Source organism: Pristiophorus japonicus, chromosome 18, assembly GCF_044704955.1.
Source record: "Pristiophorus japonicus isolate sPriJap1 chromosome 18, sPriJap1.hap1, whole genome shotgun sequence".
NCBI lineage: Eukaryota > Metazoa > Chordata > Chondrichthyes > Pristiophoridae > Pristiophorus > Pristiophorus japonicus.
Genome location: NC_091994.1, coordinates 92432188 through 92452231, shown reverse-complemented (window position 1 = coordinate 92452231; position 20044 = coordinate 92432188). Strand labels below are relative to the sequence as shown.

General features: G+C 44.0%; 1 protein-coding gene across 2 annotated transcripts in view; it reads right to left on the bottom strand.

The window, feature by feature from the left end:
* Positions 1–10121: 10121 nt before the first annotated feature.
* The window catches only part of LOC139229297 (uncharacterized), a 68652-nt gene continuing 58729 nt past the window's right edge, over positions 10122–20044 (bottom strand). Inside the window, exons 19-20 of one of the 2 annotated variants that reach the window (XM_070860978.1) lie at positions 11234–11297; positions 10122–10295 (exon numbers count right to left, since the gene is read on the bottom strand). In XM_070860978.1, the coding sequence (XP_070717079.1) occupies positions 10237–10295; positions 11234–11297 (123 nt within the window). In that variant the 3' untranslated portion in view covers positions 10122–10236. Of the gene's footprint in view, positions 10296–10785; positions 11298–20044 lie in introns of those variants that run through there. The other variant, XM_070860980.1, reaches the window with a different exon arrangement.

The window sequence follows — 20044 nt, the reverse complement described above, 5'->3', positions numbered from 1 at the left end:
TTACTTGCTAGCAAGGGGCAGGTCACACTCAGTCAAGGGCTAAGTGAACACCTCCGCAATGGTAGTTTCACAAGATATTTATACAGTAAAACCCAAGTTCTGGCCTCTCCCTGTGTATTGGCTCCGTCTCGCAGTCAGTGAATACAGATAAAGAGTTAATTACTACATCCTTGTCCTGACATGGTTTCCAGATATTTCCTTTTGTCAGGGTTATTAGTTGGCCAGCCGACCATTACTCCACGAGAGTGTGGTAATGAGCTATTACCTGTCTTGCATTGTGTCAGGATTGTTCAGTTTCCTAGTCAGTTATCTGTTTGCATCAAATGGATGAGGTCTCTACAAGGAGATAATGGCTGGTGGTTTGAGTACAAAGAAAAGGGTGGGGTGACATGGAACTATTGTCGTGTAGACAATAGGAGAGCACCATGGGGGTGGGGGGTAGTTGTCTCAGCATGACTTGTCTCCTAGCTGTCTGATGGCCATCAGCCATCTCAAACCAGGTTTAGCTGTTTATGCAAGCTGACTGATTTTATGCAGAAAGTTCTGGAAGGACCAGGACTCCATTTTGATATATATATATTGCAAAGGGCACACAAATACCGTATGGTATCAGTTTAGATAAAAATATATTTCCACATTCCCCCATTTTGTCCTTCACAAGGACAACTTAATCCATTCTGATCTTGTACAGTCTCTCCATTTCCATTTCCACACAAGAGCCTTCAGCAGTTGTCGCTCTCCATAGTTCTAGCCGTGGTCTCGGTAGGTAACATAGTTTCTCCCACCCTTCACCTGGGGCTTTGTTATGGACCGTTGTCCAGCCAACGGTTGCTATCTTTCTCCCATCAGTGGGATTAGTTGTGGCTTGCCATTTAGTCATTTGGGAACACTTGCTGCGTCCCATTTCTGGTCCTTTAGTCTCATTACTCACTCGGCATATTATACCTTCAGGATTTCCTATTCTGGGAGTAATGCTTAGGAAGGGAGGCTGATGGTTATTATCATAATTGGGCTGGTACCATCCCTGGAAGGCTGTAAGTTTATACCCTGCTCCTTCGTTTCTGGCCCCTTAGTTAGGTTTGTCCTATTTTGCACTGTCAACCATTCCACCATTTCTGATTCGTTAAAGGGGACAGACCTCAGGGGAATACCCGCTTCGGAGTAGACAGGTACATGGGAACATATCCAACAACTCGACAAGTTTCTTTCTTAAGCATACTTATGACTCAGTGCCATAAATACGTTTACTTACAGTTCCCTTCGGTGGCGGGTCTGTACCCCCGGTGTAATCAATAATGCAAAGTAAAACCCTGTCAAGCCCAGCACCATACAGTTCCTTATTCAGTCTTCCTTTTTCTGTTCCTCTGGTTCCTTCTTCCCTTCCTCCTGGTCGGGTGCTCGTTTGTAATGGGATGCATGGATCCATGTTGGTCTTTCCTTTACCTTGATTGCAGTATTAGTCGCCAGCAAGACCTGGTATGGTCCTTCAAATCTTGTCTGTAGACTGCTTTTTCTTTTAAAAATCTTGATGTAAACGAATTCCCCGGGCTCCAGGTTATGACACTTCCCTTCCGCTGGCTTGACTTGAGCTTCCTTTACCTGTGAATGAAAGCTGGAAATACATTTGGTTAGTGCAATACAATAATTCAACATATTTTCCTCCATTTTGTGGATGTCCATTTGTTTTGCAGTAAATGGTGCTGTAAAAGGTAGTCGTTGGGGACGTCCCATAACTATCTCATGCGGTGACAGGCCTGTTGTTCTGTTGGTTGCAGATCGCATTACCATCAAAGGTAAGGGCAGCAGTTCTGTCCATTTCAGTCCAGTGTCATTGCATAGTTTTGCCAGCTTATTTTTAAGCATTCCATTATATCTTTCAACAAGCTGATTGTGGATGATAACTGCAATGAAAACGTTGATTAATCTGTAAAGCTTTACACATTTCTCTTATAACAGTTCCCGTGAAATGTGACCCGTTATCACTAGAAAGCTAAGCAGGGATTCCGAAGCGCGGTACGATTTCTTTTAACAAACATTTAGCAACAGTAGTGGCATCGGCCTTTTTACATGGAAAGGCTTCAATCCATCTAGAGAACACATCTACAATAATTAATACATACTTGAATCCCATACACATAGGTAATTCAATAAAATCCATTGTAAATGTACAAAAGGCCCCACTGGATTTGGGTGGGAGGCAGATTCTACTTTTTCCGTCTTACCCGGATTCATTGTCTGACAGGAAACACAATTTTCACAGATTTGTTTTGCAATTGTCGAAATACCTGGTGCATACCAAGTTGCCAAAATATAATCTGCCATCCCCCCTTTGCCTGCATGTGTGAATGTATGAACACATCGGGCAATCCATGGAAGTAAGGATTTGGGTGCCACCACGCGGCCGTCGTGGTGAACCCATATTCCTTCTGGATTTTTATAACATTGATCCTTCGTCCAGGTCACCACCTCCTCCGTACTGGCCTGTGTCTGAAAGGCCAGTACATCATTAATAGTGGGTGGCGGGTCTGAGCAATTATAAGGTTCGGATTTGATAACAGTTCAACTTCATATTTAGTGGTTCTTGCGGAGGTTAGGTGTTGGGTGGCACATTTAGTAAGTAAAATCTCGACAGAGTGTGGGATGTACAAAATGGTCTGATGATTTAGAGTTATTGTCTGAGCCTGTTGCATAGCATATAATAAGCTGCTGCCAGCGAAGGAAGACATCCTGGTAGTCCGCGTGCCACTGGGTCTAGTTGGGTACTGAAATACGCTACCGCTCGCTGCCTGTCCCCATGTAACTGAGTCAAAACAGATTGTGCAAAACCCGATTTTGTGATACACAAATAAGTTGAATAGCTTAGTGTAATCTGGTAATCCCAAGGCTGGTGCTGAAGTGAGGGACTGCTTAAGACTCTGGAAAGCATTCTTTAAGCATTGTGAGAATATAGTAGATTCATTTACAGCTCGTAGGTCATGGACAAACCTCCATTTGTGTGGGCTTCTGAACTGGAAGAATCGGTGTGTTACACGGACTTCTCATTTATGCTTATAGTGATTCACAGATCACAGAATGTAAAGTACTTGTTTTCTAATCTTATTAAAAGGCTTCCAAACCCAAGATTTTTCCAATACACCCAAAATGTTGATCAAGGAGATCACCTGAAATATCTCAAAATCCCAATTCAAATATTGTACTGCCACTCTTTATCTAAAAAAATCCTCTTACTGAGCTAGAAGCTTTTGTACCAAGATTTTACACCAAGGACAATGAGAGTGTACTCCCCCAGCCTGTACCTCGAGAGACCCACAAAGGCTTTATTTTTAAAAAAGGCATTACAACTTCCCAAGGCATTACAACTTTTAACCACCGGGACCATGTCTCAACAAACCTATCCTTTGTGCATTTCCTAGCTCCGTAACTTCTCATCCGAATAAATCCACACCTGCGCTTCTAACTTAAAATGTCTTAAACTTCCCACATACAGGACAACACTATGAAGAGTTAAAAAACTTCACTTTGTTTGAAAAGGTGGGTGGAGCTAAAACAAACAGGCAGCTCCACAACCTTTCCAAACAGGTTTCCAGATACAAGAAAAACATAGAAGCACTCTCATTCAAAGACAAGACATTCACGCACTCTCATTCAAAGACAAGACATTCACAAAAGTCTCTCTCCATTCAATAAAGCTTTTTTTTTGATTAGCTTTATTTTTTTTTTAATCCACAAGTCACTATCAGGTTCTCTTTTTTTTACATTTGATTTACTTCCTCTGTTAATTTTACATGGGCTTGAAGAATCGGAACCCAGGCCTTTTCTATTACTTTCCTTTTTTTTCCCCCTCTTCTACCTGGATCTCTGTTTATAAGACACTCCTCTAGACACGTTGTTCTCTCTAAATTAAATGAACCATCTGGTGGAAATGGCCTGTTTTCACCCTTAGTCCATTTTACCCATTCTCTTAGGTGGTCAATTGAAGACTGACCACAATTCTGGAGCATAAAATGGGCTGGGGTCCCTTTTGGTGGTGGTTTACTTGCTCCAGCCCCCATTCTGGATGATTAAGATTTTTCACAGTTTCTGATCTCACAATCCTTTCGGCCAACCGAGTTCTCTACGCCCACTTCTCCTGGCCGTTACGTGGCCTGAAAAGGCTCTCAGTCTGGGTGTGCGAGATATGTTGGCACGAACCAACCGTAGTTGATCAGTTACTGTTTCTTTTCTTAATCAATCCTTGTGTTTTTTTTTTTCCGAATCACAATTTTCCCTAGTGACTCTTCCCGTTTCTCTAATGGCAACGTCGCACAAAGGTATTGCACACAACAGTATAACAAGGACAACGAGGACAAACAATATTCACGCGAGTACACAAATCATAACCTTACACTCTATCTAAACAAATAATCAATTCTCAGTCTGCGTTGTACGCCACTATAGACCGAGTCCTTAACTTATCCTAATAAAACTTATAAAACTGATAAAACTTATGGTTCCATACCCTAACTCTTATCACATAAGAACCTTTGATCGATTGCGCTTCTCTTTTTTTTTTCCTACTCTTATCACACAAGAACCTTTTCCTAATTAAAAACAATAAAACTCTTACCACATAAGAACCTTCGATCGATTAGCACTTTTTTTTTCTAATCTTATCACATAAGAACCTTCAGGAACCTTTTTCGATCGACTAGCGCTGTTTCTACCTTACCTACCGAAACCTTCCCCGGGCTGTTTCGAGATTTTTTTCAGAACCCGTTCTCTTCTGCTTGCGAGCTGAGAAAGAAGTGGTTATAAAAAAATAACTTTAGCTTTTAAATGTCAAGTCTTGTAGATTGCAGTAGCTCCCCTGTGGACAACAGATTACATATGCGATTCAACAGTGAAGAAACCTCTTGTGAGCAAAAGGCTCACCTTGTTTTGGCCACTGAAGCCTTTCACTGGAGAGGCACTATGCCTGTATCCGTTTTACTCACAGGACAGAGAGTATGCAACTCGGTGGAACCTCCAAGAAGTAACTGTCGAAATCTCGACCTCCGAAAAGAATGACTCCGACACTTTCAGCTCCGGCAGAAGTTTCTTTAATTTACTTGCTAGCAAGGGGCAGGTCACACTCATTCAAGGGCTAAGTGAACACCTCCGCAATGGTACAGTTTCACAAGATATTTATACAGTAAAACCCAAGTTCTGGCCTCTCCCTGTGTATTGGCTCTGTCTCGCAGTCAGTGAATACAGATAAAGAGTTAATTACTACATCCTTGTCCTGACATGGTTTCCAGATATTTCCTTTTGTCAGGGTTATTAGTTGGCCAGCCGGCCATTACTCCACGAGAGTGTGGTAATGAGCTATTACCTGTCTTACATTGTGTCAGGATTGTTCAGTTTCCTAGTCAGTTATCTGTTTGCATCAAATGGATGAGGTCTCTACAAGAGATAGTGGCTGGTGGTTAGAGTACAAAGAAAAGGGTGGGGTGACATGGAACTATTGTCGTGTAGACAATAGGAGAGCACCATGGGGGGGGGGGGGTACTTGTCTTAACATGACTTGTCTCCTAGCTGTCTGATGGCCATCAGCCATCTCAAACCAGGTTTAGCTGTTTATGCAAGCTGACTGATTTTATGCAGAAAGTTCTGGAAGGACCAGGACTCCATTTTGATATATATATATTGCAAAGGGCACACAAATACCGTATGGTATCAGCTTAGATAAAAATACATTTCCACAACATGAATGCAAAAGACAACGCTGAAGTATTTGCAACCATCTTCAGTCAGAAGTGCCAAGTGGATGATCCATATCGGTCTCCTCCTGAGGTCCTCACTATTGTAAAAGCCGGTCTTCAGCCAATTTGTTTCACTCCACATGATATCAAGAAACAGCTGAGCGCACTGGATACAGCAAAGGCCATGGGCCCCGACAACATCCCGCCTGTCGTGCTGAAGACTTTTGCTCCAGAACTAGACACGCTTCTAGCCAAGCTGTTCGAGTACAGCTACAACACTAACATCTATCAATGTGGAAAACTGCCCAGGTATGTCCTGTCCACAAAAAGCAGGACAAATCCGGCTAATTACCGCCCCATCAGTCTACTCTCAAATCATCAGCAAAGTCATGGAAGGTATCGTCGACAGTGCTATCAAGCAGCACTTACTCAGCAATGATCTGCTCACCGATGTCCAGTTTGGATTCAGCCAGGATCATTCGACTGCAGATCTCATTGCAGACCTTGGTCCAAATATGGGCAGGAGAACTTAATTCCAGAGGTGAGGTGAGAGTGACTGCCCTTGACATCAAGGCAGTATTTGACCAAGCAGGCATCAAGGAGCCCTGGTAAAACTAAAATCAACGGGAATCAGGGTAAAACTCTCCATTGGCTAGAGTCATACCGAGCACAAAGGAAGATAAGAACATAAGAAATAGGAACAGGAGTAGGTCATATGGCCCCTCAAGCCTGCTCCGCCATTCAATATCATGGCTGATCTGATCATGGACTCAGCTCCACTTTCCCGCCCGCTCCCCATAACCCCCTATCATTTAAGAAACTGTCTATTTCTGTCTTAAATTTATTCAATGTCCCAACTTCCACAGCTCTCTGAGGCAGCGAATTCCACAGATTTACAACCCTCTGAGAAAAATTCCTCCTCATCTGTTTTAAATGGACGGCCCGTTATTCTAAGAACATGCCCTCTAGTTCTAGTCTCCCCCATCAGTGAAAACATCCTCTCTACATCCACCTTGTCAAGTCCCCTCATAATCTTATACGTTTCGATAAGATCACCTCTCATTCTTCTGAATTCCAATAAGTAGAGGTCCAACCTACTCAACCTTTCCTCATAAGTCAACTCCCTCATCCCCGGAATCAACCTAGTGAACCTTCTCTGAACTGTCTCCAAAAGCAAGTATATCCTTTCGTAAATATGGAAACCAAATCTGCGCGCAGTATTCCAGGTGTGGCCTCATCAATACCTTGTATAGCTATAGCAAGACTTCCCTGCTTTTATACTGCATCCCCTTTGCAATAAAGGCCAAGATTCCATTGGCCTTCCTGATCACTTGCTGTATCTGCATACTATCCTCTGTGTTTCATGCACAAGTACCCCCAGGTCCCGCTGTACTGCGGCACTTTGCAATCTTTCTCCATTTAAATAATAACTTGCACTTTGGCAGAAAAAAATCAAAGAGCATGACCTCACACTTTCCAACATTATACTCCATCTGCCAAATTACTGCCCACTCACTTAGCCCATGTTCTTTTGCAGATTTTTTGGGTCCTCCTCACACATTGCTTTTCCTCCCATCTTTGTATCATTGGTTGGAGGTCAATCATCAGAGTCCCAGGACATTGCTACAGGAGTTCCTCAGGGCAGTGTCCTGGCTCAACCATCTTCAGCTGCTTCATCAATGACCTTCCCTCCATCATAAGGTCATAAGTGAGGTGGTTCGCTGATGACTGCACAGTGTTCAGTGCTATTCGCAACTCCTCAGATAATGAAGCAGTCCATGCCCACATGCAGCAAGACCTGGACGGCATTCAGGCTTGGGCTGATAAGTGGCAAGTAATATTCGCGCCACACAAATGCCAGACAATGACTATCTCCAAAAAACAAATGTCTAACCACCGCCCCTTGACATTCAATGCCATTACCATTGCCGAACCCCCACAATTAACATCCTGGGGATCACCATTGACCAGAAACTTAACTGGACCAGCCACATAAATACTGTGGCAACATGAGGTGGTCAGAGGCTGGGTTTTCTATGACAGGGGTCTCACCTCCTGACTCCCCAAAGCCTTTACACCATCTAAAAGGCACAAGTCAGGAGTGTGATGGAATATTCTCCACTTGCCTGGATAAGTACAGCTCCAACAACATTCAAGAAGCTCAACACCATCCAGGACATCCCATCCACCACCTTAAACATTCACTCCCTCCACCACCGACGTACCGTGGCAGCAGTGTGCATCATCTACAAGATACACTGTAGCAACTTGCCAAGGCTTCTTCGGCAGCACCTCTCAAACTCGCAACCTCTACCACCTAGAAGGACAAGGGCAGCTGGCGCATGGGAACACCTCCGCGTTCCCCTCCAATTACACACCATCCTGACATGGAACTAAAGCGCCGTTCCTTCATCTTTACTGGGTCAAAATCCCGGAACTCCCTCCCAAACAGCATTATGGGAGTACCTTTACCACACGGACTGCAGTGGTTCAACATGGTGGTTCACCACCATCTTCTCTCAAGGGCAATTAGGGATGGACAATAAATGCTGGTCTTGCCATGATGCCCACATCCATGAACGAATTTAAAAAAAAATGATAGAGTTTTGTTAGGCAAGGGCATCAAGAGACATGGTGCAAATGCGGGTAAAGGGAGTTGAGGTACAAATCGGCCATGATCAAATTGAATGGTGGAACAGGCTAGAGGGGCTCAATCACGTGTGCACACAAACACACATGTGCAAAGATTGCCCTGGACCTCAGGAGCGACTGTCTCCACAGATGGGTCCAGTAATACCAATAAAAACAGGCAACTATACAAACTCACTCCTGTGCCACATAAGATTACTGCACAAGATAAAAGTTCATGGGGTTGGGGGGGAATATATTAGCATGGATAGAGGATTGGCTAGCTAACAGAAAACAGAGAGTCAGGATAAATGGGTCATTTTCCGTTTGGCAAACAGTGACTAGTAGGGTGCCGCAGGGATCAGTGCTGGGTCCTCAACTTTTTACAATCTATATTAATAACTTGGATGAAGGGACTGAGTGTAATGTAGCCAAGATGATAAAAAGATGGGTGGGAAAGCAAACTGTGAGGAGGACACCAAAAAAATCTGCAAAGGGATATAGACAGGCTAGGTGAGTGGGCAAAAATTTGGCAGATGGAATATAATGTGGCAAAATGTGAGGTTATCCACTTTGGCAGAAAAAATAGAAAGCAAATTATAATTTAAATGGAGAAAAATTGCAAAGTGCTGCAGTACAGAAGGACCTGGGGGTCCTTGTGCATGAAACACCAAAAGTTAGTATGCAGATACAGCAAATAATCAGGAAGGCAAATGGAGTGTTGGCCTTTATTGCAAGGGGGATAGTGTATAAAAGCAGAGAAGTCCTGCTACAACTGTACACGGTGTTGATAAGGCCACGTTGAGTACTGCATGCAGTTTTGGTCTCCGTATTTAAGGAAGGATATACTTGCATTGGAGGCTGTTCAGAGAAGGTTCACTCGGTTGATTCCGGAGATGAGGGGGTTGACTTATTAAGATAGATTGAGTAGGTTGGGCCGATACGCATTGGAATTCAGAAGAATGAGAGGTGATCTTATTGAAACATATAAGATAATGAGGGGGCTCGACAAGGTGGATGCAGAGAGGATATTTCCACTTATAGGAGAAACTAAAACTAGGACACATAGTCTCAGAATAAGGGGCCGCCCATTTAAAACTGAGATGAGGAGGAATTTCTCCTCTCAGAGGTTTGTAAATCTATGGAATTCTCTGCCCCAGAGAGCTATGGAGGCTGGGTCATTGACTTTATTTAAGGCAGAGATAGACAGATTGAGCGATAAGGGAATAAAGGGTTATGGGGAGCGGGTAGGGAAGTGGAGCTGAGTCCATGATCAGATCAGCCATGATCTTATTAAATGGCGGAGCAAGCTCGAGGGGCAAAATGGCCTACTCCTGCTCCTATTTCTTATGTTCTTATGTGCTTGATCAAACGTATTGGAAATTGGGCATCGGAAAAACAAATATCAAAAGACCAAACAGTTTTGAATAATATAGTCATAGTCTAGCAGAATTAAATACAGGAATTAAAGAATGTAAATTGTTAAATATTCTAGAGTTTATAAAATTTATAAATTCATTCCGCTGCATCTTCCCCTGGATTATGTAATCCCGTCTAAAGGAATCTGGAGAGATATGAGCAGAAAACTTCAAACCCAAATAAAGCCTCGGTTTGAATTTGGTTCCAGGATTAGCATCTGGACAAATAAAAGGCAGTCAGTCCGTTTAATATATCCTTGTCCATTTAATACATGTGCACACAGACAAGCACAGATGCGTTTGAAATTTTCCTTAATGACTCTCCCTCCTCAAGAAGAGACTCCCATCAAAAAAAAGGAAATGGAGAATTCCTCCTGTCTGGGCTAGCTCCTTCCAATGAATCTCAAAGTCCACAAATCACAGATAATCCAGAAAAGAGGAACCCCTTTTCCTATAAGTAGAAACCAGCTCTAATTACCCCTCAATCCGCTGCATCTTTCCCAGGCAATATAATCACGTCTAAAGGAATCTGGAGAGACACAAGCAAAAAATGTCAAATCCAAATAAAGCCTCAGTTTGAAGCTTGTCCCAGGATTAGCACCCGGACAAACGCAAGGCAGCCAGTCCGTTTAATATATCCAACTATATTTATCCAACGTTTTACTGTAGTACACAAACACACCTGCAGAGTGAGGGACTTGGTCTCGTAATACCAATAAAAACAGGCAACTATACAAACTCACTGCTGTGCCTGATCAAACGGACTGGAAACTAGGCATTAAGAAAACAAGTATCAAAAGGCCAAATAATTCTGAATAATATATTCATTGTCCAGCAGAATTAAGTACAGGAATGAACAAAGAACACAAATTCTAAAATATTCTAAATTGCAAAATTTATAACATTTACACAGAAATTAAAGTAACTTGAAAATAATTGAATGGAAAACACACAAAGTACAATTAGTTTAAAAGTAACATTAAAGTCAAAGATTGATACTGACAGATTCGGTCCCCATATAAAGATCAGCGAGTGAGCTTGAAGAGAAAGCACAAGATTCTATGATTTCAAATTGAAAAATGGCCCAAATACAATTTGCCCCTCGTTCGATTCCCCCAGCGCCATGAACCACTCCCTGGGCAGGGCCTCGGGGTACTGGCCCCACCTCAGGCCTCTGTGATGCTGCTCATTTTTCTGATCACCAGCAGATTACAAAGCAAGACGTCAGGGCTCCCTTTACCCAGTCTGTAAGGAAATGCACAGCCACCAAACTGCCCAAATGGGATCAGAAACCAACTGAAAGAGGAGCAAGGACAGACTGACACTGGGCACACGAGGCTCTTGTCCACACCTGTAACAGTTTGCAGAGGTTTTGATAATCCTTGGATTCAGCCTTCTGTTCACCTCCACAAGCAAAGACAGTCAGAAGCCCCGGGCACAGACTGGCAGAGCTCAATATTCACTCACCGCCTTGCTGTAATCGTGGGTCGCCCTGTTTTACAGCAGTCAAGCTGCACCAGGCAGTGAAAACCTGGGGGTAAAGCAGACACATCAGGCTCATTAGTGCAGCGAGTGACGACAGTATGTGTGTGAGGATCAGCTATATAATCGTACAAACATACAACTCAATGTCTTCAGAGACCGAAGTATTCCCTTCTTAATTCACAACTAAGCCCATTTCTATTACAATATTGCTGATGTTATTTATGCTGTGTGTAAGAGAAAAATTTGGCATTAGGGGTACCAGCGGGACAAGGGTTAAAGTGCTGGTTCCTGCACCGACCCATAAGGAGGTAAAAGGCCTCTCTTTGGCCTTGTACATTCCAGTACCAAGGCTCCAGAAGTTATCAATTCAATAATATTCCGACAGGATACGATGCGAGAACCTAAACAGACATTGATAAAGACCTTGCGAAGAGGCTCGAGGCAAACTCACGGGCATCAAGGAGAATCAACAAATTCTGACCGAATGAAGTCATTCTAGTCACGGCCTAAGGTGGTCACAAGGGTCTTGGCCTGTCAATCCAAAGTAGCACTAATAAGGTAGTCCAATTAGAGAAGTAGCACTGATAAGGTAGTCCAATTAGAGATCTAGGGAGGTCTTACCAGGGAACGGAGAGGTTTTTGAAATGTATAAAAATTGTATGATTGTGCTGTTCGGAGAGCATCTCCACTCACAGGCGGCTGTGATGAGAGGTGTTCCCGGACGTTCGTAATAAAAGATCGTTATACCTTGCCATTCGTCTCTGTCTGCTAACTCCGGGGGCTGTTACGCGGGTTGGGGTGAGCGTCGACCCTCTATATCAGGGGGCCCGCTCGTGGGAGGAGAAGCCTTCCCATTTTCTCCTTACATTTGGCGCTGCGAGCAGGGTACGGACTTCCCGAACGGAACAATGACCCAGCTGTTGGGGTGAGTATGTTTCAATTTACCACCTTCAAGTTAGAGCTGTGTCATTGTAAGCCTCAAGGGAAGGACATCTGTACAAAGAACCATTTGTAGCAGGTCCAGAAGGGACGGAGACGGAGGACAGGGACGATCTAGGGGTGGAAGGAGGCCAAAAGGTGCAACCTAAAACGCGCGTGTAGAGATAGCATGGCAGTGCGAGGTTACGACGCAAGGGAAGATATAGAGGAAGGTCTATTGACCCGAAGCGGTACGAGCGCACGGTGCAGGGACGAGAGAGTGAGGACATAGAGACGACGTCCCCGCAGTGACGGGATATATTGACCCAAAGCGTGGCAGTACGAGTGTACGGTGCCAAGGGAAGACATATAGATATAAATAACGTCCTGCATACCTAACACGAATTAAAGGGAGTGCCCAAGACCCTCATAGCCCCGAAGAAGATGGGTAACACGGCTAGTAAAAAGGCGAATAAAACCAATCATTAATTGTAACTTGCGTAACTATGTAATGCCATAAAAAAGCTGATAGTGACTATCTTAAGTGACATATGGATCCAAAAAAAAAATAGAGCCAGCCAAACAATTAATAAGCTTTGTTGAATAAGAAGAGACTTTTGTGAATGTCTGTCGTTGAGCGAGAGTCCTCGTGTGATTTTTTGACTGCGGAATGAATTTTGTGTGTGTCTGAAAGCCTGTTTGGAAAAATGGGGGAGTTGTCTGTTTGTTTTAGCTCCACCCACTTTTTCAGACAGGGTGAAAGTTTTTTTAACCTTTATAGTGTTGTCCTGTATGTAGGAAGTTTTAAGTTAGAATCGCAGGTGTGGATTTATTCGGATGATAAGTTACGGAGCTAGGAAATGCACAAAGGATAGGTTTGTTGAGCAAAAGATAAAAAATACATGGTCCCGGTGTTTTTTTTTTTAAAAAGAATTTATTTGACACGCTCACTTACTTGTTGACAGAAAACACGTAATTGATTACATTGGGTTGAAAGACATAAATTTAGTCTGAGATAAAGAATGCCTTCTAAAAAAGCGTGCGAAGGTCTCTCGAGGCTGCGGGCTGGGGAAGTACGCTCCCATTTTCCTTTGTGTAAAACCTTGACGTGAAAGCTTCTAGCTCAGTAAAAAAAGTTTTAAATAAAGATTGGCATTACAAAATTTGAATTGGGATTTTGAGATATTAAGAGAAGGCACAGCAAAATACTGAAATGGATTCAAACTAAAAAAAATATTAAATTAAATAGGATCTCTTTTAAAAAAAAAAAGGAGGAATAAAACTAAAAGGTTTGGAAACAATCTAGAAATACCTTCAGGGGTCAGGTCAAACTCCTGGGCAAGTGGTGAGCTATCTGCGAAGGTGTAAAAGGACTTTTGAAAAAATGTTAAAATGGAAAGCTTTAGCAGTTTAGAAAATTGGACATTGTAATGGCCTTGAAACTGGAACATTTGAGATAACGAAAAGCAGCCCTCAAAGCCTACGTGCTAGACTCCATTCTAGTTATGAAAAAAAAAGATAAAGACGCAGCCTTGAAAGAAAACAAATTGAACGAATTTGAAAGAAAAAGGGTCTTCGATTGTCTGATGATTTTAAACTAACAAATTTACCGAGACACGAGCCTTCCATGTAAAATACAAAACCTAATTTGAAGAAAGATCTGAAAAAAAGATGTAACGTACTAAATAGGTGCTGAAAAAAAGGGGCGTTTGCGATGGAAAAAGACATAACTTACTAAATACTAGTTGATAACAGCTGTGAAAAAGATATTGGTTTAATTGAAAAAAAGAATTTGAAGAGGTAAAAGACACTCTCCATTGATAATGATTTTAAGTTACGAGAAAGTTTCACTGCAGTTTGAAAGATTTCCAAAATGGTCGTTATTTATCAAGAAAAGTCCCGAACAGTCTAAACAAGCAGGAGGGTTTTGAAAATAATGATGAGAAAATATCTAAGCTATGCGAACTCAGCACAGAAAGAAAAAAATACTGGGAATTATAAAATCTTACTGAATTTTAAAATTGGATTTCAGTAAACAAAATAGCTATTAAAAATGTGTGGTCTCGTTTTAAATCAATTAAAAAAAAAATCTTTGGCAAGTACTTGAATTAGAAGTTAAGAAAAAATTGGAGTTTAAACTAAAACGCTGTCTTTCCTGATGAGAAGGCTTTTATTATGATGGCTTTACTAATGATTTCTGCTGTTTTAATGGATTCCTAATTTTAAGCAAGTTTTGAAGGCACAAAGACTTAAAAAAAAAAATTTCGGATGATTACGCGAAGTCACGTAATGTCATCAGGCCTTCTTACAAACATGTAAAGGAGTTCACCCTTTCCATTGACAGCTGTTTTATACTGGACATTATTAATTTGGATTTCTTAATAGAATAAAAAAGACTCACCTGACAGAGGAAATGGTGGGATAGTCAGAATAAAAATAAAAATAGAACTAGTTGATGTAAAAATACTCACCTGATACAAATAAAAGAAAGATACTGAAACAAAACAAATTCAAGAGTTAAAGGCCAAGATAAATAAGCTGGAAGAGATTTTTAAAAATGGGACCAGACGGATAGTGCAGTGCGCAGCCATAGCACCATCACCTATGGCAATAAAGCCAATGTATCCCACGGTGGATAAGTGTAGTCCACAAACCCAACCTAACCCTTACCTCCGATTTCACAGAGTGACCTCGGCATGCATGGATAAAAGATGAGTAGACCAGAACCTAACACCTGGTGACGACCAGGCTATCTGTTTAAAATTTGCAGATAAAACACTCACCGAGATGGGACCGCAGCGGCTACTTCGACTCTGGAGAGTCAGGATACATAGAAACATAGAAAATAGGTGCAGGAGTAGGCCATTCGGCCCTTCGAGCCTGCACCACCATTCAATGAGTTCATGGCTGAACATGCAACTTCAGTACCCCATTCCTGCTTTCTCGCCATACCCCTTGACCGCCACCCCCCCTAGTATTAAGGACTACATCTAACTCCTTTTTGAATATATTTAGTGAATTGGCCTCAACAACTTTCTGTGGTAGAGAATTCCACAGGTTCACCATTCTCTGGGTGAAGAAGTTTCTCCTCATCTCGGTCCTAAATGGCTTACCCCTTATCCTTAGACTGTGACCCCTGGTTCTGGACTTCCCCAACATTGGGAACATTCTTCCTGCATCTAACCTGTCTAAACCCATCAGAATTTTAAACGTTTCTATGAGGTCCCCTCTCATTCTTCTGAACTCCAGTGAATACAAGCCCAGTTGATCCAGTCTTTCTTGATATGTCAGTCCCGCCATCCCGGGAATCAGTCTGGTGAACCTTCGCTGCACTCCCTCAATAGCAAGAATGTCCTTCCTCAAGTTAGGAGACCAAAACTGTACACAATACTCCAGGTGTGGCCTCACCAAGGCCCTGTACAACTGTAGCAACACCTCCCTGCCCCTGTACTCAAATCCCCTCGCTATGAAGGCCAACATGCCATTTGCTTTCTTAACCGCCTGCTGTACCTGCATGCCAACCTTCAATGACTGATGTACCATGACACCCAGGTCTCGTTGCACCTCCCCTTTTCCTAATCTGTCACCATTCAGATAATAGTCTTATAATACTGGGAACCTTAAGGCCCTCGCAAGCACTGGATAATGCAGATGGACTACGAGAGATATAGCACATGCAGGAAAGACACAACTACATGAGCTATGGGGCTTTGTTTAATTTAACTGACGAAATATGCATCCCAGCAGCCAAGGGCTGGAGCAAGGACAGAACTTATTTTAACGCATGGCTATGTATAGTGTATTAAGTAAGGTTGTAATGCAGCAGGCTGCCGATGCCATGGGCGCCAGTAGATTCCGAGAACAGGAGTAAGTTCATAGGACCAAAAGGGGAAGGGCGCAGAAATCCAACTGGATGGAATTTCAGTTCGAGAAGCTCATGCCTGGACGGACGAAGCTGCAAAACAAGCAGCTAAATCCACCCCGCAAGAAACAGAAGGGTGGGAACAGAACGGAGCAAAAAGGGGGGTGGGACTCCAGGATGTTTAGAAAAACTGGCCAGTGGGATACAATGAAGACCAAGGGAGGTATCTGCAAAATAAAAGTCCGGCTGGGACACCAAACACGCCCAAAGGAAGCCCTAGCACTGCCCCGACAACCACCCTGGGGACAACAACTCTTCCCAGCACAACCACGCAAGTCCCCCCCATAAGCCCCTCCATAAAGACTGGAGCCAAAGGGGACCTAGTAATGAAAGAATCTAAAGAAAGGATATAATTTGAGGTGCGTCAGCGACTACTCATTCTTCCTAACTTCTGTGGGAATGAAACTATAAGTCTATACAGAACCTGACAGAACGGATCCTAGAAGGCCCGGAATCCACTACCCTGAGATTTAATGTCAGAAAGGGAACAGGACAAGGTCGAACAAAAAGGGGAATACTGGAAACACGAGGCACAGGTTATGCGGCAGGGGGTTACAACGATAGACCTGTATGCAATAGACGACCGGGTTAACAACATAACGCAAATCTTGAGGGGTTTACTGGGGAGGGACATGGATAACCAAGCCCTACAAGCGCGGTTGGAAGATGGCGCGGAAGAGGAACTGTTACAGGCCCATACATTACAGAAGCATGCCAAGACAATAAATTTGATCCACGCAATGGGGAACGACATAAGTAAACGATTACAAGCTGAGATAGTTTGCTCCGGGTATGGGGCCTGGATATTAAGTGAAGTACAACATAACTTGGTGCAACTCCAGAATGGGGACATACCAGATTGGATCCCGAACAGCATACTTAACAATGAATAACACGTGCGAGGTACGAAGGAATAGTCACGCATAGGTGCCAAAATTCAGATGTATTACTGGGCGGGTGAATATGATCGGATTTGTGTTGTCCATACCACAGTATGATGTAACACAGGAAGACCTCTTATACCAGATCGATAATATCGGTGAAGTAAGAAACCAAACTCGGTTGCGTTACCATCAGCCTGCCAGACGGGTGATTAAAATTAAATTAGTACGAAAGGCATTGACATAACCGATTGATATAAAAATAATCAAGTGATTTTATGTCGAGGTATGCCACGAATGACGAATGATGATTGCAGATTCCACCAAACAAACGGATGCATGCTGAGTATCACTCCTCTCAAACACGATTCCGAAACAATCGCTGCTCCACAAGGGAATGGAGATTGGTGCGTGAGCACAGGAGCAGCCAACCCGACGATTAAGACCAGGGAAGGAGTCACCCTCTGTGTCATCACCAACCCTAACTTCTGTTTCAGGCCTTTGGGAAAAATAGACATAAATGGATACCACATACATCCCGAGACAACGGAAATTATCCACGGAACGGTCACGGATACCTTCCGAGAAGGGTACAAGGAGGCAGTATGGGAACCGCAAGAAAAACAGATACCCGAATTAAGTGAGGAATGATTGGTGCAATATCCAGCTGATGGAAGAAATAGACAAACCTACAAAGAGACACTAACGCGATGCTGGCCAACCAGCCTTGGTACTCAAAACTGTGGAACATTGGACTGGAGTTCAGAAGAATGAGAGGGGACCTCATAGAAACGTTTAAAATTCTGACGGGGTTAGACAAGTTAGATGCAGGAAGAATGTTCCCAATGTTGGGGAAGTCCAGAACCAGGGGACACAGTCTAAGGATAAGGGGTAAGCCATTTAGGACAGAGATGAGGAGGAATTTCTTCACCCAGAGAGTGGTGAACCTGTGGAATTCTCTACCACAGAAAGTTGTTGAGGCCAATTCACTAAATATATTCAAAAAGGAGTTAGATGAAGTCCTTACTACTAGGGGGATCAAGGGGTATGGTGAGAAAGCAGGAATGGGGTACTGAAGTTGCATGTTCAGCCATGAACTCATTGAATGGCGGTGCAGGCTAGAAGGGCCGAATGGCCTACTCCTGCACCTATTTTCTATGTTTCTATGTTAATATTCAGATCCACCCATGGATAAGAATTATATCACATGCACTTGTAGTAATACAAAGCCTGGTCCTGATGGTACTGGTCGGGCTAACCTGTGCACGAATTAAATAGGCCAAATGATACGTCAGAGCACACACTATGATTAAGGCCATAAGGGATGAAAATTTAAGCAGTCCTACAGGAAGGACTTACCTTATATAACTCTGCGGGAAAGGTCTCAGGAGGTCCCGAAGCTTGGGAGATGGCCACCCAGGTGAACGGACCTATCTGGAACTTGCCTTCAGGGAGATCGTTATCGGGAAATATGGCCATCTTGGCGTATAGCCAAGGGCCAAAAGGGGGGAAATGTAAGAGAAAAATTTGGCATTAGGGGTACCAGCGGGACAAGGGTTAAAGTGCTGGTTCCTACACCGATCCATAAGGAGGTAAAAGGCCTCTCTTTGGCCTTGTACATTCCAGTACCAAGGCTCCAGAAGTTATTAATTCAATATGTACCAGGACATTAGATAATATTCCGTCAGGATACGATGCGAGAACCTAAACAGACATTGATAAGACCTTGCGAAGAGGCTCGAGGCAAACTCACGGGCATCAAGGAGAATTAACAAATTCTGACCTAATGAAGTCATTCTGGTCACGGCCTAAGGTGGTCACGAGGGTCTTGGCCTGTCAATCCAAAGTAGCACTAATAAGGTAGTCCAATTAGAGAAGTAGCACTGATAAGGTAGTTCAATTAGAGATATAGGGCCCAAGTTTCCACAAGATTCGCGCCTGATTTTTTAGGAGCAACTGGTGGAGAACGGACTATTTTAGAAATCGCAATTCTCCACATTTTTTTTTCTGCAGTTCTAGTCAGGTAGAACAGTTCTAGTTTAGAACAGAATTTTTTCTTCAAAAGGGCGCGTGTCCGGCCACTGACGCCTGATTTGAAAGTTTCCACAGTGAAAATGTACTCCAAACTAAAGTAGAATGGAGCCAGTGAAGATTTTTGTAGAACTGAAAAAACCTGTTCTACACATTAAAAAATCAGACGCAGGTTACAAATTAGGCGTCCAGAACGAGGTGGGGGGGAGGGGGGGGGAAGGGAACTCATTAAATTCGACAATAAATCCTTATTTATACTTCTACAAATAAATCCAACCTGAATAAACATTTATAAGCCAAGAAAAGATTAAATAAACCATCTTCCTACCTGTGTGAAAGTGCTTCAGCCAGGGAGAATTCTGCAGCCGTTCGTGCCGCTGAGCGGGAGGGGGAGGGAGAGAGAGAGAGAGGGGGGGAGAGAGAGAGAGAGGGGGAGGGAGGGAGGGAGAGAGAGAGAGAGAGAGAGAGAGAGAGAGGGTGGGTGGGGGAGAGAGAGGGGGGGAGGGGGAGAGAGAGGGGGGGGAGGGGGAGGGAGGGGGAGAGAGAGGGGAGGGAGGGGAGGGAGGGGGGAGAGAGAGGGGAGGGAGGGGGGAGAGAGAGGGGAGGGAGGGGGGAGAGAGAGGGGAGGGAGGGGGGAGAGAGAGGGGAGGGAGGGGGGAGAGAGAGGGGAGGGAGGGGGAGAGAGAGGGGAGGGAGGGGGGAGAGAGAGGGAAGGGGGGGGTCGGGTCGGGGAACAGGAGCGCGGGTCGGGTTGGGTCGGGGGGGGCGGGTCTCAGGTCGGGGCGGGGGGGGAGCGGGTGTCGGGTCGGTCTGGTCGGCGGGGGGGGGGGGGGGGGGGGTGTCGGGTGTTGTCGGGGGCGGGGAGCAGGAGCTGGCCGTGGGAGGAGCCTTCTTCACGCAGCCCCAGTGAGGCCATTCAGCCAGGGCTAGGGGCTGCGTGCTTCGGGCCCCTCCCACACAGTTCGGCGCCTGGAGCTACTGCACTTGCGTGCCGACTGTAGCGCGCATGTGCAGAGGTCCCGGCACTGTTTTCAGCGGCGG